Raw genomic sequence first — 25,369 nt, forward strand, 5'->3', positions numbered from 1 at the left:
TTTATTACCAGGAAATATGTCATGTACTGTTTACATTCTGTTTGCACATGCATAATTGCATGATGACTGTTGACTGCTGCACATGCTGCTCCCATGCAGCATACATTATATTCTTATATTTTTTTTCCTACTATATTGCTGCATCTGTGCTGCTTAAAGTGTCTTAGATTTTGTGTTATTTATATTTCATTTGTATTTTGTGGCATTCATGTGGACAGCAAAGTAAGAATTTCATTGTACAGGGAAACACGTTTCCTAACTGTGCATATGACAAAATAAACACTTTGAACTTTGATGTCGGGATTATTTTGACCCTATTATTTTGGCAGATCCAGGCTAGCTGTCTTCACCTGTGTCCAGTCTATAATTTGTTCTGTATTAAGATAATGCTCTCCTGGCTGTAGATTCATATTTAGCATACAGAGTGAAAACTTGCTTTTTTGCCATGAAGACAAAGTCCAATTTGAGCAAAAACTAGAAATGATAATCTTCATGAAGGAGGATTGCTGGATTATACTGCAATAGTTTGAGCTACATAGACCTAATAAACTTTCTTGTCATTTTCTTTTTATCTGAAAGTTACAGTTTTTGGAGCTACTGTATTATTAAACACTATTGATACTTTATCAGGCTTATTAAATGTTTTAACACTCACTGAGCTTTATTACAAATGAAGCCTTTTGATTTCTTACCTTTCACCCTCCTTGTCTCTGATGTTTTCTCCTCCTCAGGTGTCCTTAATCAGCCTGGTAGCCAATGCTCTGGGCTATGCAGAGCTCAGTGCCATCAAATCTCTGAGGACATTGCGAGCCCTTCGGCCCCTGAGAGCCTTGTCTCGATTTGAGGGCATGAGGGTAAGGACATGAGGAATAACAGGGACATGAAAACCTCTTGTATTTTGTTATTCATAGTCAAGTTGAAAGCATGAATGTATGTATGTATGTATGTATGTATGTATGTAATGTACAGTTTGTTTGTTTTTTCATTTTAAACCACTAATGTTTAACATTAAAGTTTTTTAATGGTTCAAAATAAAAAGTTCAGTTAATTCTAAAATGTTACTTATTCTCTTTCTTGCTTAAAGTTAAATCAGAAAATTGTTACAGCTCTCATGCCTGTACACACAGTTTGAAGCCAGAGAATGAAGGCTGGTAGCTGAGGCTAAAGATAGTTGTTCTTTTTTAAACCTCTGGTTAGAGCCCAGCTAGCTGTTTGCTCTTGCCTCTACACTTTATGCTAAGCTAACTGTAGCTTAATAGTTAGCATATAGACATGAGAGTAGTGTCAGTCTTTTAGATCCAACTCTTGGCATAAAGCCTACAAGTGTGTTTCTTAAAGAATTTATCTGAATATTAACCTGATGAGGCCCGACCACTTCTAGCTGCTTTCACCTTGCCCATGATTTCACACAGTATGATTTTACATCACATTATTTTTATTTTAATTGTGTAAAGCGACAGCATAGAGACACTTTCTCAGTGCCTGCTTGACCTCTGTAGAATGTAACATTAGTTAACATTTTGTGTCAGTTACATTTTAGAATCATTTACATATAGAAATGATGTTGAAAGGTTTTAGCTTCTTATTGGAACCTGACTGTAAGACATGCATGGTTATTACAACTGTTTCTGTTCAATTCAACACTGTACTACTTCTGTCTGCATGACTTTCTTTATATTGTGTTGATTGATTATTGTGTATATAGTTGTTCTCAGGCATTGTGTTCTGACATTGTTTGTGTGGTGCCTTTGACCTGTAATTTTTTCTTTGTTTTGTGTCTTTTTCATTTACAGTCAAACAAAATGTTGTGACTTCATCCTGCCTCTCTAAGGTTTTTTCTGTTTTGCTTTCTATCAAATGTGAACTTTTTCACCTATCCATCTTCTTTCCAACTGTCATGTTAAATTCTTTTAGTAGATATTCTGTATTTATATGTGTACAGACATTACACAGTAAATACAAATATTTTGAGTAACATAGTAAGCTTTTAAATTAGTTTTGTCTCTTGTTCTGAAAGCATCGGCTCCATGTGTCCTATATAAGAACAATTAAGTGATTAGATGCTGCCTTTTTATTTTGGCAAGCAGAGAGCTATGCTTTTGTGACAGGCACGTACTGAGTTTGTCCATGTGTCTCAAACCCTCCAGGTTGTGGTGAACGCTCTGCTGGGGGCCATCCCCTCCATCATGAACGTGCTGTTGGTCTGTCTCATCTTCTGGCTTATCTTCAGCATAATGGGGGTCAACCTGTTTGCAGGGAAGTACTATCACTGCGTCAACACCACTGGAGAGAACTTCCCCATCAATATTGTCAACAACAAGAGTGAATGCCTGAAATTGGCCAATGACACTGCCCACTGGAAGAACGTCAAAATCAACTTTGACAATGTCGGGGCTGGCTATCTGGCTCTGTTACAAGTGGTGAGTTAAATGTCAGTGATACAGATGGCATTATGAAGATTAAAGCAAAATGTCAATGTATGCATATGTACAGTTGAAGTCAGACGTTTACATACACTTAGGATGAAGTCATTAAAACTTTTTTTTTTTACTACACCACAGATGTCATGTTAAGAAACTCTTCTTTTTGGCAAGTCAGCTAGGACGTGTACTTTTTGCATGACACAAGCAGTTTTTCCAAACGTTGTTTACAGATAAATTTATTCACTATATCCCAATTCCAGGGGGTCAGAACTGTACATAAACTTGGTTGACTGTGCCTTTAAACAGTTTGGAAAAGTCCAGGAAATGTCATGGCTTTAGAAGCTTCTGATAGGCTAATTGACATCATTTGAGTCAATAGGAGGTGCAGCTGTGATTGTATTTTAAGGTCTCCCTTCAAACTCAGTATGTCTTTGTTTGACATTATGGGAAAATCAAAAGAAATCGACCAAGACCTCAGAAAAAAATTGGGAACCTCCACAAGTCTGGTTCATCCTTGGGAGCAGTTTCCAAATACCTGAAGGTGCCACGCTCATCTGTACAAACAATACTACAGAAGTATAAACACCATAAGACAACGCAGCCATCCTACCACTCAGGAAGGAGACGTCTCCTAGAGATGAACGTACTTTGGTCCAAACAGTACAAATTGATCCCAGAACAGGACCTTGTGAAGACACTGTATTCATTTACAGCTATATTATAGGTTTACCTAAAAATGCCAATGCATGTCACATTTTTTCATTTGCATAAATAATTCTTGCAGCTGTAGTGATGCCTCCCATTATCAAATATACTATATGAGCTATGTTTTCTGCTAATTCTAGCCACCAAATGCGTCTTCTGTTATTTTATAATGCAGTGGAGCTTGACTGCTGGGAGAAACAGATGATGACGGCTGTTTGTCATGAACCCCTACCCCACCTGACACACTGACTCTTGTCTCTTGTGCTCTTAGGCAACATTTAAAGGTTGGATGGACATCATGTATGCAGCTGTGGACTCTCGAAATGTAAGTCTGCATTTTATGTCTGACTGCACGTCCAGTTCTCCAAAACAGGAGATGGGCACTCACAAGTCATGGAAGCCAGTAACACTTTTAATTTTGTTTTTCTTGTTCTAGGTGGAAGACCAGCCTGAATATGAAGTGAATTTGTACATGTACCTGTACTTTGTCATCTTCATCATCTTTGGCTCCTTCTTCACCCTAAACCTTTTTATTGGTGTCATCATTGACAACTTCAACCAGCAGAAGAAAAAGATGAGTTACATTTAGTCTCTATTACATTCTGGAATGTTCTATAGACATTTTTCTTTTTTCTGTGGCAGGGTGCCAACTACAGACAGCAACTGAAGTGCAGATTTAGCCAAAGCAGACCCACAGCTGTGTTAAAGAAAGAAGTGAGCTACAGAATAATGATTATCTGTAGCACGGTCAGGACCTACCACTGCCAAGGATTACTGAGGGAGCATGAGTCACTGAGAAACACCCTGCCTGCACACACATATACACATACAGTGAATGTAGTCTAGAAATGTGCTCTCCATTCAGCCAAGCGCTAACAAGTAGTAATAATAATAATAATTTGTTTATATAGTGCTTTACAACACTGAAAGGAGCTCAAAGTGCTTACAATAATCAGGGCTTGCCAAAAATACACAAACAAACAAAAGAAAAGTTAACATTGCTCAAATTGAAAACAACAATACATAAGAACTATAAAATTCCTGTAAAGTAAAAATGAGTCCAAATACAGAGAGAGTAAGATTACGAAATATAAAATGAGGATGGCCTGTAGGCCCCATATAGCATCGCTGCTAAATATTAGATGCCAAAAGCCCGTCTGAATAAATGTGCCTTTAATTTAGACTTAAAAACCATTAGCTCCATAATAGATCAAACCTCAGGGGGCAGGGCGTTCCAGAGCTTGGGGGCATACACGGCGAAAGAACGATCTCCCCACTTTTTATATCTTGCCCGCAGGACAACCAGGGACACGTGCTCAGAGGAACGCAGCGCTCTAACCAGGGTATATATGGTTAAAAGATTGGTCAAATAGACTGGCGCAAGACCATTAATGGCCTTGAACACAAACAGTAAAATTTTAAAGTCTATTCTGAACTGTACCGTAAGCCAGTGAAGGGACTGAAGGACCGGGGTGATGTGAGCATTCTTTGGAGTGTAGGACTGGCAATGCCCTGGGGTGGGGGGTCTGGTAAGTGTTTGCTGCATGGCAGGTCTGGCTCGACTGGCTGACTGAGACGCTATCAGTTGGTGTGGCTCAGTAGCCCCACAGCCACAGTGTCACACAGATGGTTTAGTGTTGACACCAGTCCTCCCTCCAGACACACATCTCACACTCAGTGAGCTGCACTGAAGTGGGATGTGTGTCCAGTTCATGATACTGAGAAAGGAATTCACTTACTACATTTTTGGAAATAATTTATGCACTTTTTGACTGCTATGACCTTTTCTAATAAATGTTATAATGCCGTTTAATTTTGATGGAAGCTTGATCCACAAAGTCTATATGGAAAACAAAATAAATCAAATGTCACCTCAGATCAAATAAAAACATGAGAAATGATCCTGATGGAGACTGATGAGAGGGAGCTAGCTCTTTATGTCCTGTGATCACCTTTTAGCAGAAAACACCTCATGAAGTGTACTCGACCATACAGTGTGTGGTTCTCTGTTTCCCAACATGTAAGAGTTGATACATGGTTATAACCACGTTTTGTTGTGCTCCCTTTACTTTGGAGGTCAGGACATCTTCATGACAGAAGAACAGAAGAAATACTACAATGCTATGAAGAAGCTAGGTTCCAAGAAACCACAAAAACCAATACCTCGGCCAGCAGTAAGACTACATGACAAGACTGCGTGCTCTGCTGTGTTAATTCTTATGAACTGACTACAGGGAGAGGTGTCAATGACTAATGCTTCCCTCTTCCTTGTTCTCCTTTCTCCATAGAATGCATTTCAAGGCTGTGTGTTTGACTGCATTACAAAACAGGCCTTTGACATTGTGATTATGATCCTCATCTGCCTCAACATGGTGACCATGATGGTGGAGACAGATGACCAGACAATAGAGATGGGCAACATTCTCTACTGGATCAACATGGTCTTTATCATACTCTTTACGGGGGAGTGTGTGCTCAAGCTGATCTCTCTGCGTCACTATTATTTCACCATTGGTTGGAATATATTTGACTTTGTGGTGGTGATCCTGTCCATTGTAGGTAAGGAGATGTTTTACTGGGTCTCAGTTTTCTTCTTGTTTTTGATTTAAACTGTGTGCTTAATGTAATGTTTTTTATTTTTGCAGGTATGTTTTTATCTGAACTTATTGAAAAGTACTTTGTGTCACCCACGCTGTTCCGAGTGATCCGTCTGGCCAGGATAGGCCGCATCCTTCGGCTTATTAAAGGTGCCAAAGGCATCCGGACGCTTCTCTTTGCCTTGATGATGTCACTGCCTGCCCTGTTCAACATCGGCCTCCTCCTCTTTCTGGTCATGTTCATCTACGCCATCTTTGGCATGTCCAACTTTGCCTATGTCAAGCGGGAGGCAGGAATCGATGACATGTTTAATTTTGAGACCTTTGGGAACAGTATGATCTGTTTGTTTCAGATTACCACCTCAGCTGGGTGGGATGGGCTGCTGGCGCCCATACTGAACAAGAGGGAGCCTGACTGCAACAGCCAGATGGAGCACCCGGGTAACTCCTACAAAGGCAACTGTGGTAACCCATCAGTGGGCATCTTCTTCTTTGTGAGCTACATCATCATCTGCTTCCTCATTGTGGTCAATATGTACATTGCCGTTATCCTTGAGAACTTCAGCGTGGCCACAGAGGAGAGCGCAGAACCGTTGAGTGAGGACGACTTTGAGATGTTTTATGAAGTGTGGGAGCGTTTTGATCCAGATGCCACTCAGTTTGTGGAATACAGCAAGCTTTCTGACTTTGCAGATGTTCTAGATCCACCGCTGCGGATTCCCAAACCTAATATGATCTCGCTTATCTCCATGGACCTACCCATGGTGAGTGGTGAGCGCATCCATTGCCTTGACATCCTGTTCGCCTTCACCAAGCGAGTGCTGGGTGAAGGTGGCGAGATGGACATGTTACGTGGGCAGATGGAGGAGCGCTTCATGGCTTCTAACCCCTCTAAGGTATCTTATGAGCCCATCACTACCACCCTCCGCCGCAAGCAGGAGGAGATGTCGGCCATAGTCATCCAGAGAGCCTTCCGCCACTACATGATCCGTCAGGCCATGAAGAAGGCCTCTGCCCTCTACAAGGAGCAGCTGAAAGACGGCATCCGCGACCCTGACAAGGATGTGATGGTCATCAGCAAGTTTAATGAGAACTCCACCTCAGACAAAACAGACATGACCCCCTCCACAGCCTCACCACCTTCCTACAACTGTGTCACAAAATCGGACAAGGACAAATACGAGAAAGAAAATAGGGAAAAAGAAAACAAAGGGAAAGACTTGAAAGACCGAAAGAAATAGATTTTTTTTTTTTAAAAGGAACAAAAAATAAAAATGCATCAGAGACATGAGGGAATTTTGTTTACAGCTTACAGATAGATGTTCACCTGTGTGTTGATTGTTATGAGTTGAGGAACACTGTGCCAGATAGGCCTAGGGTTGGAGTGTGGCTATGTCATAAATGATTACATGTGGTCTTCTCAGAGGGAAAATATGGAAACAAATGATCCAGCAGACACTGCCAGAGATTGAGTGGAACATGGACAAGCCTCTCTGCAAAACGCTTGTGATTTTCCTATTGGTTGTTGTTACTATCTGACACACTTGAGTGTACTATTAATTTGTCTGTAGCTAGTGCTGCTGCTACTATAAATCCAGTGTCTTGAATTTAAAAATTGCTGTATCACGAGTACTTTGCTTAGTTTTTTTTTGTCATTTTTTTGGTTACAAGGTTTCTTTTTCTATGAGAAAGAATGTTTTCTACTTTTTTGTGTCATTATCGTGAGAATGTGTTCACTGCTTTCACTGTTGTAAAATTACCAAGGGCAGACAAAGTCAATGCTGGAAACTACTATAACCATCTGAAACTCGTACAGTGCAGGGTCAGTGCCAGAATGCTATTGGTTCATACAGTATATGAAATCAACAAACATACCACTGAAGTACAATGGACAAATACATTGTATTCACTGGTGTGGCATCAGTGATTGTTCAAATCTGTATTGTGCTTCTATCTGGACTGTCAACTCCCCGTTTCACTAGAAAATACAAGTCTGTAAATACAGAGAAGCTGAATGTATGCAAGCTGAAGGAATGAAACATATTTAAAGAAACTTTCACATTTTGGGAAATGTGCTTTATTGCCAAGATGCAGCTGAGAAGTTTGATACCACCCTCATGTCCATTATGCAGCCAGAGCAAGAAGACTGTTAGCTTAGCGTAATGCTAAGGCTAGAAGCATGGGCAATACAGCTGGCCTGGACCACTCTATACAGAAACCGAGATGCACGTAAAAGTGACACATTGTGTTTCTATCAACTGAGATACCCCAAAACTGGCACTGTGTAAATATAACAATTTATTTCCATACAATGTTTTATAATGTCCTCCTGACAAAGTGTCTAAATCTTCCATAAGACATACTATAGAGCCTATTCATAGCAACATTACCTTACTGCTAAAGTATTAGCTGTAGCTGTAGGTATATTAGTTTATCTGCTTGATAAGGTCATTCAGTCCAGTTTATGGCGATGTTAGCTTAAAGCAAAGGTATCATTGGTAGCTTTACGCACATTAGCTTACCACTACAAATTAAAAATGTGCCTAACACAGATTTGTGGTGTTACTCTGCTGTAAGTCCTTACTGGTGCGTGGATTTCTAGTTCTGTGGAACGAGTTATTTCTGTGGATTAAACAAATTAAAAGTGGGTTTAAAATTGTTGGTTCTGAGCTTTGTAGTGAACCAGGCTAGATGTTTTCCATGTCGAGCTAAGCTAGGGGACTCCAGGCTGGGGTTCCACAGTTAGCCAATGTAAAGATAAGAGGGTGGTATCAATCTCTTCACTTAACTTGCAGCGTCTTTTCCAAAATATCCAATTTTTTTTCTTAAGGTGACACTCATCTACTTGTCCATCCGCTGTCGAATTGCAGTGTCTCCTTTAATGCATTTGTTGTCCTCCCCTTTATCCTCCCTCACCTCCTCCTCACATCTCTTGTAAAGAAAATATCTTAAGAAATACACAAAAAAGAAAATGTCAGTCTTTCTAACTGCTCTTAAACTAGAACATGACAATATATCACATTTAAAGGTTATAATATCACATTCATGTTGTTCTTGGTTTTAATTGAGAAGCGAGTGGTTTAATGTAGTGGTTTGGTTTGTAAATAATATAGCTATTTGGACCCACAGTATGCATCTCACTTACATTTGATGTAAGAGCACTTTTTATCCCCACTGCTATGTAATACCACATGTGGCTGTCATACATGCAAGTGTGTGTGAGGGACAAAATTCAAGTGTGTCTGTGTTTGTCTATGTGTATATTTGTAAGAAAGGGGGAGTGCAAGAATGTAAGCGTCTGTCTCTATGTGAGCAAGCGCTTGTTTGTGTGCAACTGGGGTCTGCAGGTTGCTGATGTTCCACTGATTATAAATAACATTTTTACTCTAGATATGAGTGCATTTTTCCAGTCTTCGGATTTGATTTACATTTTTTCTAGAACACTTTTTTTTCCCCCTTTCTGCACTGTAACACATGATGAAACACATGTATGGTCCCCATATCTGTAGATACAAACCATGAAGCAATCAGTAGCCATCTCTCATTGCGCTTGTAGTGTTTTAGTGAACTGCATGCAAGAAGTGACTACTGTCCGCTCATATGGTAATATAATTTTAAAGCCAAAAGAATAAACGACATATTATTTGTAAATGCTTATTTTCTCCATTTTATTTTATGACCTTTCTTTGTTTGATGGTTCAAAAAGGTCTTTTCTGTGAGTGACATCTGACATCATCCTAAAGTATGATTGCTTTACATGGCAGCAACTTTGAACAGGATCATTCATGTGGTTCAAGTATATGTTACACTTAACTATGTATCAGTTTGCAAAATGTGACAAGTGAGTTTTCTTTTTTCTTTTTCTTTTTTTTTTTTTTTGTTCTAACCAAAGATGTGGCAACAAAACACAAAATCTAGATTTCCAAAATAAAACCTATTTTGGGAAGCATATATTGCATGCAGGATGCATTCATTCTGAGGCGAGTGCTCATGGTGCTGGAGACACAATGGAAAGAGGTTTTATATTCATAGTAATGTTAGAGATGTATTTTATGATTCCAGCTTTTACATTCAGCTTCTAACTATTCATTATCTGTTTATGCACCATTTACAGATGCTTCACAAGATACATAGTTGACAAATTCATGAATAAACACAATAAAGAATTAGTGTGTTGTAAACTGTTTAGTAATTGTGTATATACAGCCTTTAAATCCTATAAATTACAGTATTGTTCAAAATAATAGCAGTACAATGTGACTAACCAGAATAATCCAGGTTTTTAGTATATTTTTCATTGCTACATGGCAAACAAGTTACCAGTAGGTGCAGTAGATTCTCAGAAAACAAACAAGACCCAGCATTCATGATATGCACGCTCTTAAGGCTGTGCAATTGGGCAATTAGTTGAAAGGGGTGTGTTCAAAAAAATAGCAGCGTGGCATTCAATCAGTGAGGTTACAATTTGCCAAAGAACACGTCAACTGGCCTAAAGAGAAATGGAGGAACATTTTGTGGACTGATGAGAGTAAAATTGTTCTTTTTGGGTCCAAGGGCCACAGACAGTTTGTGAGACGACCCCCAAACTCTGAATTCAAGCCACAGTACACAGTGAAGACAGTGAAGCATGGTGGTGCAAGCATCATGATATGGGCATGTTTCTCCTACTATGGTGTTGGGCCTATTTATCGCATACCAGGGATCATGGATCAGTTTGCATATGTCAAAATACTTGAAGAGGTCATGTTGCCTTATGCCGAAGAGGACATGCCCTTGAAATGGTTGTTTCAACAAGACAATGACCCCAAACACACTAGTAAACGAGCAAAGTCTTGGTTCCAAACCAACAAAATTAATGTTATGGAGTGGCCAGCCCAATCCCCGGACCTTAATCCAATCGAGAACTTGTGGGGTGATATCAAAAATGCTGTTTCTGAAGCAAAACCAAGAAATGTAAATGAATTGTGGAATGTTGTTAAAGAATCATGGAGTGGAATAACAGCTGAAAGGTGCCACAAGTTGGTTGACGGTAATTGCTCAAATGCACAGCCTTAAGAGCGTGCATATCATGAATGCTGGGTCTTGTTTGTTTTCTGAGAATCTACTGCACCTACTGGTAACTTGTTTGCCATGTAGCAATAAAAAATACACTAAAAACCTGGATTATTCTGGTTAGTCACATTGTACTGCTATTATTTTGAACAATACTGTAGGTAGTTAAAATCAAGTGTTAGCCCTACACCTGACCATGGTTCCATTTTTTAAAATCTTTTTAATATAAATTTTAGTATGTCTGTGGTATGCACCCAAAAATTCACTGTGTAAATGTTACATTTTTCAGGCGGTACAGGTAACCTGAGCTTTAAAAACCAAACGGGACAAGAAAAAAAAGTCACTTCGAGCCTTTATCATCCCATACACAACTATCCAACCACCTGACAATTGAGCCATCTTAATATGCTGATGAAAGACATCAAATGTGGCTGAAAGCTCCAGGAGAAATAAATAAACAATAGAGAATGAGGAAGCATGGCTGCATAATGGCATACAATGTTAAAATTTGCTAAAGGAACAAACCATTTGTGCTTACACTGAGCTATACTGTGTAGAGTATTCAACTTATTTGCTCATGTTTACATGTCACACATTATAGTCGGAGTTTATTGTCGTCTTCTCCACATTAGGCAGATTATCGACCAGACAGACACACACTGGAAGAGGGAGAAGGGTAGTGGGTGGTGTTGGGATAGACAGGAGGGAGACCAAAGCAAAAAAGCTGAGAATACCCCCACCCGGCAGCCCCCGCAGAATGCTTTGCTGCTCCTGCTTCTCTGTTGCCTGGTAACCTAACATCACAGTCTTTTTGCCTGTGATTGATCAGGAGCGTCACTTACCAACAATACCTTGCTGGCAAAAAAGCAGGTAGGAAATTCCTGCTCCTGACCTCCAACACAGTGGACACATGCCTTACTGGTTTAATTGTATAAGCAAATGGAGAGGTCAAGTGATGGCCTTGTGTTCTTAATGAAAGCCAGTGCACAGCCTACACTGTGCACATTGTTGGAGGATCATAAAGGACTACTGAATGTATGTTTATCTCTATTGTGCACAGCACCTGCTGCAGAGCCTGTTTGTCATGTGGTTATGAAAATATTTCTATACATGAATAGGCTGGACAATGAGGTGGGAAAACAAAGCTTTCTCCTGCTTCTGTCTGATCTCCGCCTCACCCAGAGACAGGGTTGTTGACTCAGCATTGCTCTCTAGAGGCAGTAAGATGTGACAAATTTAAACTGGAAGCACTGGTGTAGTATTAAATGAGAATGGGACAGCAGGGTGGCAGCAGTTAGATCGAGCATCCTTTAAATATAAATCATAGGTAAGTGTTGACTTCAAAATATCCTTGCAGATTGACTTGCATGGTGATTTGTATTTTTTAGTTTTCAGTGAGGAACAACTGATTAAAATCATTTGTTTATGGTCAGAGGACAAATTATTCAGGATAACCAGTGTCATAGATTGTCCTGAGGAGGAAAAAATAATGCACAGATTTACTGACATCAGAAACAATTATTTAACCCCCTCATGTTGGTGTCAGTGGCAAGGAAGATAAAGGCCAAAGACGCCATCTGCTGGTGTAAAATATATTACTCGGAGAAACTGGATTTCATCTGAGCTACCATATAAAGTGTGACAATGCAGTCAATTAACCACATTTAAAATGAGATGGATGTTAAAACATTTTTATTCACACTCTCATGGAAATGTACAGTTGTTTTAAAAAGTACATACAAGAATATTTGATCCCCAGTTCCTGGCAGTATTGAGAGAGAAAGTCAAGTACTCAGACACAAGCCTGAACTCATCTGAAAACTGGAAAAAGGGCAGTTTTATCACATTGTTCACATAGCTGTAAAATTATAAATAACATTTGCAACTTAAGCTCAAGTAGCCAGTGGTGCAAGAAGTACTTAAATTGTTTACTTAAGTTTACGTAACAATACCACAGTGTAAAGATTTTCTGTTAAAAGTAAAAGTGCATGCATTCAAAATGTACTTAAGTAGTAGTACAAAAACACTGGCATCAAAATATACTTAAAGTACCAAAAGTAAAAGTACACCTATATGCAGAATAGCACCTCTAACATCATATATTAAATATTGGATTTATAACTAATGATGTGTTATTGGGTACACCCTATTAACTCATTAACTACCTTGTATGCTTATAATCTGAAGTAATTCAAATTGGGCATTTTGTGAATTTCCCAGCAGGGATCAATAAAGTCAGATAATTATAGTGCATTTTGTATAGCTAATCTGATTCTCAAAAGTAACTAGCAACTTAAGTCATTAAATAAATGTATTGGAGTAAAAAGTACAATATTTGCTTCTAAAATGCAGAAAATAGACATTCTCAACTACAGATACCTCAAAATTAAACTTACAAACAGTATGAGTAAATATACTTAGTTACTTTCCACCACTGCATTTAGCACCAAGATGCTACTGAGTAGAGAAACTGTTGTTAAATACATAAGCAGCATTTTAACATGCTCACATGATGTGGCTTACATTTTCATTGTGAGAAGCTTCAAACAGAGGTTAAATGCAAGCTAACATCTCCACAATGCTATGTGTTTAGGGGCTTGTTTACCATCTTAATTTATCATGTTAGCATGCTAACGTTTGCTAATTAGCACTATCTAAATGCAAATTACAGCGAGGCTAATATGAATTTCGTATTTCGTACTGTAGGACAAATTAAAACTGTGACATAATGACAGTGCTAGATGAAATATTTGCCTCCAAATAGTCAGTGTTGAAGTTGTCCAGACCATTATTTGTAAAGTCGCACTGACTTAGTACGCACATATTGTTCTGGTAAACAGAACGTTAAAAAAAAGAAACATAGTAACATAAAAGTAACGCAAATCGAAGCGGAAACAGCTGCCTGTATAACGAAGCAACTAGCGGATAGGGAGAACCATTAGCATTCATTTGGAGTCCTATGGACATGTCCACATGATGAATGTACTCTCCATTTAGCCCTGTTGTGGTGACCACTAACTAAACACAGGTAAGTCACTGACTGTATACCTATATAAGGAATATATGTAACCTATTAGCTGCTTAATGTGGCACAGTGTTTTCCAGGTGGTTGTTAACTTTGTTTATGTCCTGTATGTAGTACTGAACAGCTACTGTAACGTTACATTCGCTTTATCAGGACCTTTTCGCTAAAATGTCTGTCTGCTCTAACTACGAGAGCGCCTAGCCAAAACAGTAGAGATATTACTGGCTGTAAAACAAAACCCGTCAGCTGAAAGATGTTACTGTAAACTGTTCTGTAATTTAAAGTGGAGGGGAATTACAGAGTTGAGTGGGAATCACTACTATGAGACTCCTTGCACATTCACATAATAATGTAATCCAGTGTTAATATAAAATATGTATCATAGCCATTTTAAGGGAACATAATGTAGATTTCACTTAATAGCTAGCTAAGGTGCTACAGAACCATGGCTAAAAATTGAGGGGGAAAAGACCTTTAGCGTGAATTTTAATGAACTAATGTGTTGTAGGCATTTCTAGTGTTTTGCCAGTGATATAATTTATCATTTTACAGTTTGTGTAAACCTTTAAACATCTTAGGTAAACTGAGCACATGCTATACAAACAGGCATTAGCAATGATGAGAAACCAGCATAATGGAAAGTAGTGAAAGCACCTATACACATCATAGATGCCAGTTACAACCGGAAAACATGCTATAATGATCAAAGACTACAACAGGGTAAAAAATTATACTCCATATAGTTACAGGTAACTGAAACACTGTTTTATTGAGCTTTATCAATGAATATTTTATAGTTTTAGTCTTTTTTCTAAACCAACAATCTTAGAAAGGTTAGAGACAGACTGAGCTAAAATTAGATCACCTCTTGCCACCTTTTGTGTCAAAATCTGCCTGACTTGTTCTTTCTTTGGAAGTGCACTTATCAAGAATAAATCAAACTGATGGCTGAGTAAAGATTTCCAAATATCACCTGCTCCCTCTCTGAAGTGTTTGAATCATCAGACACAGTCTCAGACAGAGGTGTCAGTCTTTTAATCAGACAGAGCTCCCTGCATTTGCTGTCCTGGTTGTTCCTGTAACTGTTCTCTCATTTCCTCCCTTGTCTGCTCCACAGCCAAAGCCTCGGTCTGTGAGTTCTGATGATCTGGATTGTTCTGGAGGTCTGTGCAGAGCGGCTGTTTGTCAGCTGAACCAACAGGGGCAGTGTTAGACTCACGGGTGTCTACATGTGAGCAGGTTTGGGGTGTCAGAGACTCTGTGGAGTGGGTGAATGTTTGGCAGCAGAATTCTCTGGTTATTTCGGACTTCAGTGCAGCCTCTACTGTAGGCAGTGTGGGTGTGACTGTCACATTTTCACTAAGAAAAGCTGGAGTGTCATTTACAGAGCTGTTTGTTTGATAATGCTGCATGGAGGGAGTGTTGTGCAACGGGTTGCTGAGGCTCATGAGTGTATTGTTAGAATAACTCAGAACAGAAGGAAGTGGAACCGAGTAAGATGGATGACTCATTCCGTGAAACAAACAATCCCAGTCTTCCTTCTCTTCATCTTCTTCCTCCTCCACCTCCTCATCTTCTTCATCCTCCTCATCCTCTTCTCCCTCCTCAGGGTCAATTGTTTCTAAGCTGTGTGTGCTGCAGTCCGACAGTCCACTGCAGACACTGCTGCCATCCTCATCTTCCTCGTAAGCCTCATCATCCTCATCCTCTTCATCTTCTTCATCATCGTCCTCCTCCTCCTCCTCTTCTTCCTCATCTTCATCTACATGTGAATCCATGTCGCCTGTGTTCTGGAGGTGCATGATGGGAATGTGCGGCGTGCCGCTCATCAGTGGAAACTGCTGGTTTGGCTGCTGTGCCTGGTGGATGAAGGAGGAGTCACTATGGTAACCGTCGCCGTTGGTTACAAGCTGCTGCTGCTGATGCTGATGCTGCTCCTCGCGGCTCTTCTCCAGCTCCAGCTTCATGATGGTGTGCAAGAAGTGGGTGCGCACTCGGACTGGGTTAAACTCCAGGCGTCCTGTGGTGTTACTGCAGCCTTCCTTAGTGCAGCCACAAGGGAAGGACATGCGGTCCACCTACATAGAAAAATAATACTCAAATACAACAGTGTGGAACAGTAGTAGCATAATGTATATTGCTCCTCTGTGGGAGATGTGCTTTCTACTCAGAAAGTGCGAGCTAGCAAACTGGGCTAACAAGCTGCTCTTTTAGCACATGCTGAGTCATCAGCAGCTGCTGCAAACTCTGGCTTTCAAAGCTCACAGCATCCAGTTGGCCTATAACTCCAGCACTTCACGGGCTACACAAACACCACAGCAAGCACTTAAATCACAAACAGACTACACTACAACTAACAAAATTGGCCACACAGATGGTTAACTGCCTATGAGTTTGTTCAAATTGAAGTGATAAATTGACCTGCTTTGAGCCCACATACTACAACTGATCAAATTACCAGTATGATCACTGTCTGTCAGTGCCAAAAACCCACATCACCTTGCTGCACCCTAATGTAGCAGGTGCTGTCACTGCAGAAAAATAAATAAAACTTAAATATCCTAGTTTTACAATTTCAACCAAATAAGAATATGTTTTAAAAAGTCAATGAATACGCTGATTTAGTTGGACTTTCTACTACACAGACATGAAAAACACTTTAGTATTATAGATGGGCCTCACCACAGTTCCATTTACCTGGCACTTAATGCCGGCCAGGTTACAAGCACAGGTTTCCGGGTCGCATATCCCCTGGCAACGGCACCCACACTCCTCTCGGGACATGCGTAGGGCGTGTAGCTCGTGCTTCTCTTCCACATTGATGCATCGGACCCCTGAGGCACGGAGGAGGGCGCGGCGCTTTCTGGTAGTCAAAGGCTGGAGGAAGAAATAATCATCCACCTCTGTGTTGTCCACATCCAGGTCGTCTTCAGAAATGTCATCAAGTGTGAGGGTATCCGCCTCCACTGATGGCACAGTGCCATTCTTAGTTAGCTGGAGGACACAGAAAGGACATTATATTAAGACTGGACCTACACATTGCTGTCTACACATACATTTAAACCCTCAGGACCATTAAGGACTACAAAGCATGCAGAATATTATTAATGCCTTATTTTTATAATTTGATGGCAGAGTCTTTCGACAAAGTCAGTTGAACCAAACATTCCTTTACACTGCAGTTAAATGAGGTCTCACTGAGGTGTCCTACTGACCTTGAGTTTGACGGCATTGAATTTCTCCTCTTTGAGATGATCTCTCAGCATGTTGCGATGGCTGCATTTCTGCTCCATGGCAAACTCTCTGAGGGTGAAGTGCTTCATCCTGCTGTGATGTGGTGACATCCCCAGGGTGCTGCCACCCTGCGTGGGCACGCTGGTGAAGCCTTGCCGCCGGTTGAAGTAGTAGACTGTCACGCTCTCAAAGTGCACTTTGTGGCTCCGCAGACGTTTTGACTGCTGCTGAAGAGAGTCTGAGATTGAGACAGAGATTGAAACTGTATAACCTTTGGTGTTAATTCCAGAATAATGGTAAAATTGTGTGTTAGAGTTAGGGAGATATTTCATGAACTCAACAAACTGACTAAGCAGAAATACCTACAGAGGTTTGTAAACATTACAAATCTAAGAAAATATGTTTGTTTTTTTTTGTCTTTCAAAAGTTCTGCAGTCTTGCTTTAATGTTTATAATAATTAAAGGAAAATTTATCTACAGTATAACCTTAACCCTAACATATAAACACAGTTACTGTTTTACTATAAATACTGCAAAAGCAAAAATGAAAAATTAGCTAAACAATGAAATAACAAGGCAGGGAGAAATGAAATTAATTAAAAATAAAATAAAATAGTGCTGCATGCAGTATGTGAGCTGTTTTATCTGTTTTATTCATTTATTAAAGCAAACTTTTTTTTTTTACATACAGTAGCTGGAGCTGTTGATGTGAGCTGTGTGGTATTATGATCTTACAGTCCAGCAGTCCAGAGGGGACAGGTTGATTCAGACTGTCACTGCTGTTGCCACTGTCGCTACAGGAAACCTCGTCGTCATCAGACCCCTGCAGGGAGAGGTAAGGAGATGGACCCTCCTCAAGCTTCCTCTTCAGAATCCCACTCATCATGTGGTTCCTTCCACTGGTCACACCTGCATACAGGGCAAAAGTTAAGTTATTCAAAGCTTCAAATGAATGTTAAGATTGCTCTGTAACTGCTGCATGTGTAAATACTGAAACTGATTCTCAACCACTTAAAAATGTTTGGGAATGAAACAGACAAAGTCCTTAAGCCTGCTGCAGGTGTGACTGGACAGGAGGAGGACATCTTTATCTTAAGTCCATTTAACTGATTACAGTACACAGGCTGACCATGAACTGAACTACCACTCAGTTATGAAGGATTTAATACAAACCTATATATTGAACCCATAAAGCAACCAGCAGAAATGAGTTGACACTGCAAGGAACTACTTGATCCTATATTTTTGGAAACAATTTGTACTGTAATGTTCAGAAGTTCAGAATCAGAATCAGAATCTGCTTTATTGGCCAGGTGTGTTGGACACACGAGGAATTTGACTCTGGTACATCGGTTCTCAATGTGCAAACAGTAAACCAGCATAAGGCTGTGTAATATAACAAAAACAAGCAGCATTTACAAGAAACAGAAAGTGCAAACAATGCAGAATGCAATGCAAAAAGTTCAAACCTAATGTAGCACATATACACACACACACATATACACACATGTACTAATGAGTTTTCCTAATTTATCCAATTGAGTAAATTGCTTGAAAATACTCTTTTCTGATTGAAATTTGGACAAATTTGGGATGTTTCATAAAAATACTTGGCACCACTCCATTATGTGTTGTTAGGTGACCTCGCCAAATTTTGTGATGCTTCAAAAGTACAGGGTAAATACTGTCAACTGAAGTATTGAGCTCATTAAGATTGTGATGAACTGATATTTTTGTCCCATTGGTTGCTTTTGTGGATAGCGTGATAAGTTCTCTCCTACAGTGGTAATTGGAAGTGTGGCTTCATTCAGCCCCCTGCATTTTGTTAATATTTAGATTTAAAATTTGTAAAATGTGTTGCCTCTGGACAGGGTTGTTAAAGCTGACTACTTGGACTGGTAGAGGATTACATCATATGCAGCAGAGCTGAATGCTGGGCCAAGCTTTTTCTCTATGACTGGCTTTGTCTTCCTTTTCCTTCTCTTACTACCTACTGCTGTATAATTCTTCCTCTATGGCATATCCTTTGCTGCTTCATTTTCATTTCCATATCTTATTTTTTACTTCTTACCCTTTTTAAATGATTTTGTCTTACCATTATTTCCCTTTCTCTTTATTGTCTTCTATTTACAGCCTGCTGGGTATTCAGTTCTGTATTGCATTTCCAGAAATAAATGTAAAAACAACAAGATCTGTAGTTGGAGAAACGGTGAACATGCCATACTACATAACATGTCTCTATATATTTTATGTCATATGGGGTGTTATAGATTTTCTTGGATCCAGGAGAATTTCCTGTGCTGCGTGCTCCTGCCTCCTTCCTCTAAATATCCCCGGTTGAGCTCTCATAACCAGTGCCATTTAGAGCAGTAAACCTGCGCACACGTTACAAGTACAAGCATGCTCACATGTCTGCATGCATGGGCAACCTCCCTCTCCTTATGGATGTCCACATCCCAAACACTAGCAGTGCAATTCTCATTGACAAATGCATATCAGCATCATCCTATGACATGATTAAACCTCACAATAGCGTCGTTGCTTCGTGCATGAAGGCTTTTTACGAGTGAGTTTGACCGTCACTGACCTGGTTCCTTGGTTTGCCTTTGGTTTCCAGGAAGTCCTCGACTCTCTGCATCACACAGCATTCACCAGCAGCAGCCAAACATCCCCATGTGTCGTAATGATGCAGTGAGCGCTGCCATGATGCCTGTTCTCTCTCTTTCTAGCAGCCTCTGGCACTATTGTGCAGTACTGAGCACCTTTGCCTCTGTCACTGTCTTATGCATTCTCCCTCTGCACCCTCATCCTATGCTTATACTGTCAACTCTCTCACCATGTGATTCTCTCCTACTTTGCACCCCTCCTTCCTTTCCTTCTCTTGCTCCTCACAAAGACTTGTTAGCTCGATACTGCTGCCGGCTGGAGCGCTGGAGCCTGACTGGGGTGAAGCAAGCTCTTCAAGATCACAGAGAGAATGGGTGGGGGGATTGTAGATCTGGTGGTGGATGTGATGGGATGGGGGTGGAAAGAATATATTCTGCTACGTGAAATGCCTCGTTTCTACAGTCTACAAGAGAGTTATTGACATAAATATACAGTATTAAGCTATACTTTCTACTAAGTGGAGTTTTTCCATAATTTCATGGCCTGATATTTTATTCCTAACAGTGATAAATTTGCAGGGTATTTGTAATACAGTTTGTAATGTTCCTTCTTTTTTGATAATGCTCATTTAAAATTTTAATTGACAGAAGATCAGAGCAAAAAGAGACAATGACTGTGGCTTTGTGCATAAAAATATTATGAAACCTGAAAGGGTCATTGACATTATCTAGCAAAGAATAACCTGGATATAAATGAATAAAATAGAGGAATGAGTACAAAAACAGACCTTTATTACAGAACCGTTTGAGGGGGAAAAAACTTTCAAGCCTTCAGGTTGGCTGGTAAAATTAATAAATTTTATTTTGATAATGTACTTTTTAATAGTTCACTTTGACTATTGGCCGGATTCTCCTCTCTAGTACCCTGGCATGGACTTTCCTGGGGAGGCCAAGAAGTGTGATTCTGATATAGTTGGAACACACTCTCCGGTCCCCCTTCTTAAAAAGGTCTGCCAGTCCAGAGGCACCGTCCCCGAGCTCCACGCAATGCTGCAGAGGCGTGCCAGCCAAGACAGCCCCACAACACCCATAGACTTGAGAAACTTGGGGCAGACCTCATCCACCCCTGGAGCCTTGCCACCGAGGAGTTCCTCAACTACCTCGGCAACTTCAGCCAGGGTAATGGACAAGTCCCCTCCCAAGTCCCCAGCCCTGGCTTCCTTTACAGAAGGCGTGTCGGGGGGGATTGAGGAGATCTTCAAAGTACTCCTTCCACCAGCCGATGACATCCTCAGTTAAGGTCAGCAACACACCACCTCCACTGTAAACAGTGTTGGCAGAACACTGCTTCCCCTCCTGAGCCACCAGACAGTTCTCCACAATCTCTTTGAAGTCAAAGCCAACCAAAAGTCTTCCTCCATGGCCTCACCAAACTCCTCCCAGGCCCAAGTTTTTGCCATGGTGACTACCAGGGCTGCATTCTGCTTGGCCTGTTGGTATCTGCCAGCTGCTTCAGGAGTCCCATGAGCCAACCAGGCCTGATAGAGCTCCTTCTTCAGCTTGACGGCATCCCTTACTCGCGGTGACCACCACCGTGTTCGAGGATTACCACCGCGACAGGCCCTGGGGACCTTACAGCCACAGCTCCCAGCAGCCACCTTGACAACGGAGGTGAGAAACATAGTCCATTCGGACTCAATGTCCCCAGTCTCCCTCAGCACCTGTTTGAAGCTCTGTCAGAGGTGGGAGTTAAAGACCTCTCTGACCGGGGCCTCCGTCAGACGTTCCCAACAGACCCTCTCTATACAATTGGGCCTGCCAGCTCTGTCTAGCTTTTTTCCCCGCCATCAAATCCAACTCACCTCCAGGTGGTGATCAGTTGACAGCTCAGCCCCTCTCTTCACCCGAGTGTCCAAAACATATGGCTGAAGATTAGAGGAAATGACTACAAAGTCGATCATCGACTTCCAACCTAGGGTGTCCTGGTGCCATGTGCACTGATGGACACCCCTATGTTTGAACATGGTGTACATTATGGATAAACCATGACTAGCACAGAAATCCAATAACTCACCACTCGGGTTCAGATCAGGGAGGCTGTTCCTCCCAGTCACGCCCCTCCAGGTATCACTGTTGTTGCCCACATGGGTGTTAAAGTCCCACAGTAGAAGGACAGAGTCCCCCGTGGGAGCACTTTCTAACATGCCCCCCAGGGATGCTAAAAAGGTGTGTAAGCACAAATGACAGTGAGAGACCATTCCCCGACCCGAAGGTGCAGGGAAATTACCCTCTCATCCACCAGGGTAGACTCCAACACCTGACGACTGAGCTGGGGGGCTATAAGCAAGCCCACACCAGCCCATCGCCTCTCCCCCTGAACAACGTCAGAATAGAGGAGGGCCCACCCTTTGTCGAGAAGAATGGTTCCAGAACCCAAGCTGTGAGTGGAAGTAAGCCCAACTATATTTAGAAGGTATCTCTCAACCTCCTGCACCAGCTCAGCCTCCTTCCCCACTAGTGAGGTGACATTCCAAGTCCCAAAAACCAGAGTTGGTGTCTGAGGTTTGGGTCGGCCTGGCCACTGCCCAAAACACAATGCACCAGCCACCTACGGCCTCTCCAGCAGGTGGTGGGCCCACTGAAGAGTGGCTCCATGTTGTGGTTTCGGGCTGAGCCCAACCAGGCCCCGTGGGTATAGTCCTGGCCACCAGGCGCTCGCACATGAGCTCCTCCCCCAGGCCTGGCTCCAGGGTGGGGCCCCGTTGACCCCATACCAGATGAGGTAAATGTGAGCCATGATTTTTTTTTCGTCATAAGTGGCCTATGAACTGCCCTTTGTCTGGTCTGTCACCCAGGACCATGGGAGGGCCTACCAGGGACATATAGCCCCTGACAACATAGCTCCTGGGATCATTCAGGCACTCAAACCCCTCCACCACGTTAAGGTGTCGGTTCCTGGGAGGGGATCATTCAAGTTAGTTTTGTTTTATATCATGCGCGCAGTCTGATGTTTGCATTAATCATTTTGATTCTAAATAATGTATGTATTATTATTTCATAGAACTAGGGGTTTAATTTACTCTTCACATGTATTTCAAATGGGCCACCTAGGTCTGCCCCTGGTTCACAGCTCTGTTTTGGTAGGTACAGTATCTGTCCATCTACTATAATATGTACTACCTGTACTACTGTATTGATATTGAAATCAGTAAAATAATAATTTACAATTTAATACAGTTTAAATATGTGATTTAAAAATAGCTCAACCCGACTAAATCCCACAAATTCTACAAAAGTCAAAAATCGAAATGGCAAATACTATTTCCTTCTAAGGTATGAAGCTATCACTTATTAGTATTACCTTTAGCCGCACTTTAGCTTGGTTTTAATTCTGCATAATGCTTAGCTATTGCAACGCTGGGTTATGAGGAATAACCAGCTGAATTACTACAGTATCAGTTCATTAGAATAGATTTTTTTCAACATTGTTTATTTGCAGCCTCTTATTGGAATTTTCCGGTCCACCTTAAAAATTACATAAGGCATAGATCATTGTTCAGTGAATTTAAAGCTAACACATGGACTGAAAAAGCATATAATATAAGTAAGGGTGAATAAAGTCCAATAACAGCAACTTTGACTTTATATTAAAATACTTAAAAAAAATCATTTTTGCTGTATATTTCAATGCCCCTGAACATCTAATTGCTATTTCTGCTATTTTGCTGTTGTTGTCTGCTCAAGAAACGATACTTATATAATACATGTAGGACTTTGGAAGGTTAGCATCAAAATGCATAGGTTCTTTCAGAAATAGATGATTGACCACCCAACCCCCACTCACAATCCCCCAAACGTCATTGCTATAGCAATGCTAGACCCTGAATGTTCAGTCTTCTCTTTATAGTAGTGCTTGGTTGAAAAAATATATGAAATAAAGGTACCAAGAGCCTTAGCCTTCAGTTTGTAGGCTGTGTACTGTACACAAAGTGTGTTAAAGGCCGTTGCCTTCATCTGTCAGCATTTTATTTTTCAATTCTGAATGCAGCACAGAGGAAGCATGTGGACACAGTAATTTTCCTGAATTAGTTTAAAAACTTCATGACCTACTCAAAAGTCCTTATAATTATGGAATCCTTTGTGTTGAAATTGCACTTGTAAATGATGGATTTATGGTAACTAGTAGTTCCAAATGAAAAAATAGTCTAAAATTATCTGTCAGGTGGAAGATAATTGCAGTGCATTAAGATCTGCAGCAGCTGTATATTCTTCTCTGCTCTCTTTCTCTGCAGTGAGGAGCTTTATTAATTAGTTTGGAACTACTGGTGTGTGGAGTGAAATGTCCTTGACTGTGAAACCTAAGGGCAAAACACACATCACAGCATAAATCAGGTGTTTGGCATGTTTATCATTGCAGATGTCTTTAAGAAGTTAACATGTTCAGAATTGAACATGTAAGCAGTGCAATGAAAAGATAACTGCATTTTTCAAAAGTAAATTAAAAAACTGATTATTCAGGTGTTTTATTGGCTATGTTATTTATTATTATTGTCAACAATTAATACCTGACCTCAGCTGATTTTGTGCTATGCTCTGAATCATCTGCTTTTCTCCTGGCAATGATGGTGCGGCAGTGTGCTGGAGAGACAGACTGATCCTTCCAATCAGCTTCCATGGCAACGGGCTACAAGAGGTTGGGAGGTAGGGAGGATGGTGGGGGGGAGTTGGAGTTCAAGGAGTAGACAGCTACAGGGGTTGTGGGGAAGTGGGGGCTGGGTTGCTGCTGGAAGAGGTCTACTTTTTCACTGCGAGAGAGAACGTGTGTGTGTGTGGGTTTGTCTTTATATACTTATGCGAATCAACCCCTGACGGAACACCTTTCTTGTGTGGACATTTCTTCTTCTGTGGACCTTTTGGGTGGTCCACACAAGGAAAATGCTAGGATAGGCTCCTTTCATCTTAAAGAATGAGCTAAGTTTCAGAAGATGTCCACATACAGAGAGTAAAGTCAGAAAAATGTGTGCCAGCTTGTGCTCTTGTGCCCCCTATCTGGTGGTGCAGTCAAAATTTGATTTACAGAGAGGAGACACAATCCAATTTTCTGATTGACTAAGGCTGGGAAATTTTGTGATTGGCCATTATCTACATTTATTTTATCATATGCATGCAAAAATGCCATAAAATGAAGTATCATGCTCTGATTAAATACTGCTTAAGCTGAATTCATGCAATACTGCCTGTGTCTCTAAAAGGGCACAGACAGGGCAGCTCAGAAGTGGGTGGCAATCAAACAATATAACACCTGGAGTCTCACCTTCAACTAATGTTGCATTAAATGCATGCCTCAACACTGCGGACACTGCAGCAGCACCACAATCGGTGTGCTGAGAGATACGACGAGGAGAGAACCGTGAAAGCTGAATTAGACTATAAAAAAACTCTGCAAATTGTCCAGGTAAGATTTATGAAACTAGTTAGTTGTTTTGGTTTGAAACTAAATTCTGGTTTAGTCCTCTGGCTCATTTTCCAGCGTTAGTATTTGTGAAGCTATTAAGCTAATGTTTTTTTTTTTTTGAGTTATTTCTTTAAATAGAGGCTCACAAGTTAAAGCTATTTAAATTGTCTTTGAAGATATGCCAACTTTATGCAGGAAAATAAAGCTGATATATGCTTTATTTGTAATGGTTTTTCTGTAACATTGTCAATATGTTTCAAATTTACTCTGAA

The 25,369-nt window shown here is 40.7% G+C and overlaps 3 protein-coding genes across 5 annotated transcripts in view; 2 read left to right on the top strand and 1 right to left on the bottom strand.

Annotated features, from left to right (window-relative positions):
* LOC109968821 (sodium channel protein type 2 subunit alpha-like) overlaps positions 1-9,942 on the top strand; it is a 48,443-nt gene extending 38,501 nt beyond the window's left edge. Inside the window, exons 21-27 of the mRNA XM_020615357.1 lie at positions 732-854; positions 2,148-2,420; positions 3,400-3,453; positions 3,565-3,702; positions 5,198-5,302; positions 5,417-5,687; positions 5,774-9,942. Coding sequence (XP_020471013.1) covers positions 732-854; positions 2,148-2,420; positions 3,400-3,453; positions 3,565-3,702; positions 5,198-5,302; positions 5,417-5,687; positions 5,774-6,966 — 2,157 coding nt within the window. The 3' untranslated portion in view covers positions 6,967-9,942. The remainder of the gene's footprint in view (positions 1-731; positions 855-2,147; positions 2,421-3,399; positions 3,454-3,564; positions 3,703-5,197; positions 5,303-5,416; positions 5,688-5,773) is intronic.
* Positions 9,943-13,802: 3,860 nt separating this feature from the next.
* Positions 13,803-20,554, bottom strand: LOC109968818 (cysteine/serine-rich nuclear protein 3-like). 2 transcript variants are annotated; one of them, XM_020615355.1, is made up of 5 exons: positions 19,624-20,554; positions 17,772-17,945; positions 17,018-17,274; positions 16,500-16,796; positions 13,803-15,880 (listed from the first exon to the last, which is right to left on the bottom strand). In XM_020615355.1, exons 1-5 carry the CDS (start codon positions 19,682-19,684, stop codon positions 14,837-14,839), a joined length of 1,833 nt encoding a protein of 610 aa, XP_020471011.1. In that variant the 5' UTR covers positions 19,685-20,554; the 3' UTR covers positions 13,803-14,836. The 2 variants fall into 2 exon arrangements, with proteins under 2 accessions (XP_020471011.1, XP_020471010.1); XM_020615354.1 differs by having other exon boundaries at positions 16,485-16,796.
* LOC109968817 (xin actin-binding repeat-containing protein 2-like) overlaps positions 14,947-25,369 on the top strand; it is an 81,687-nt gene continuing 71,264 nt past the window's right edge. Inside the window, exons 1-3 of one of the 2 annotated variants that reach the window (XM_020615349.1) lie at positions 14,947-15,033; positions 17,774-17,871; positions 20,564-24,343. In XM_020615349.1, the coding sequence (XP_020471005.1) occupies positions 24,316-24,343 (28 nt within the window). In that variant the 5' untranslated portion in view covers positions 14,947-15,033; positions 17,774-17,871; positions 20,564-24,315. The remainder of the gene's footprint in view (positions 15,034-17,773; positions 17,872-20,563; positions 24,344-25,369) is intronic. The other variant, XM_020615350.1, reaches the window with a different exon arrangement.

Source organism: Monopterus albus, unplaced genomic scaffold, assembly GCF_001952655.1.
Source record: "Monopterus albus unplaced genomic scaffold, M_albus_1.0 scaffold163.1, whole genome shotgun sequence".
Taxonomy (NCBI): domain Eukaryota; kingdom Metazoa; phylum Chordata; class Actinopteri; order Synbranchiformes; family Synbranchidae; genus Monopterus; species Monopterus albus.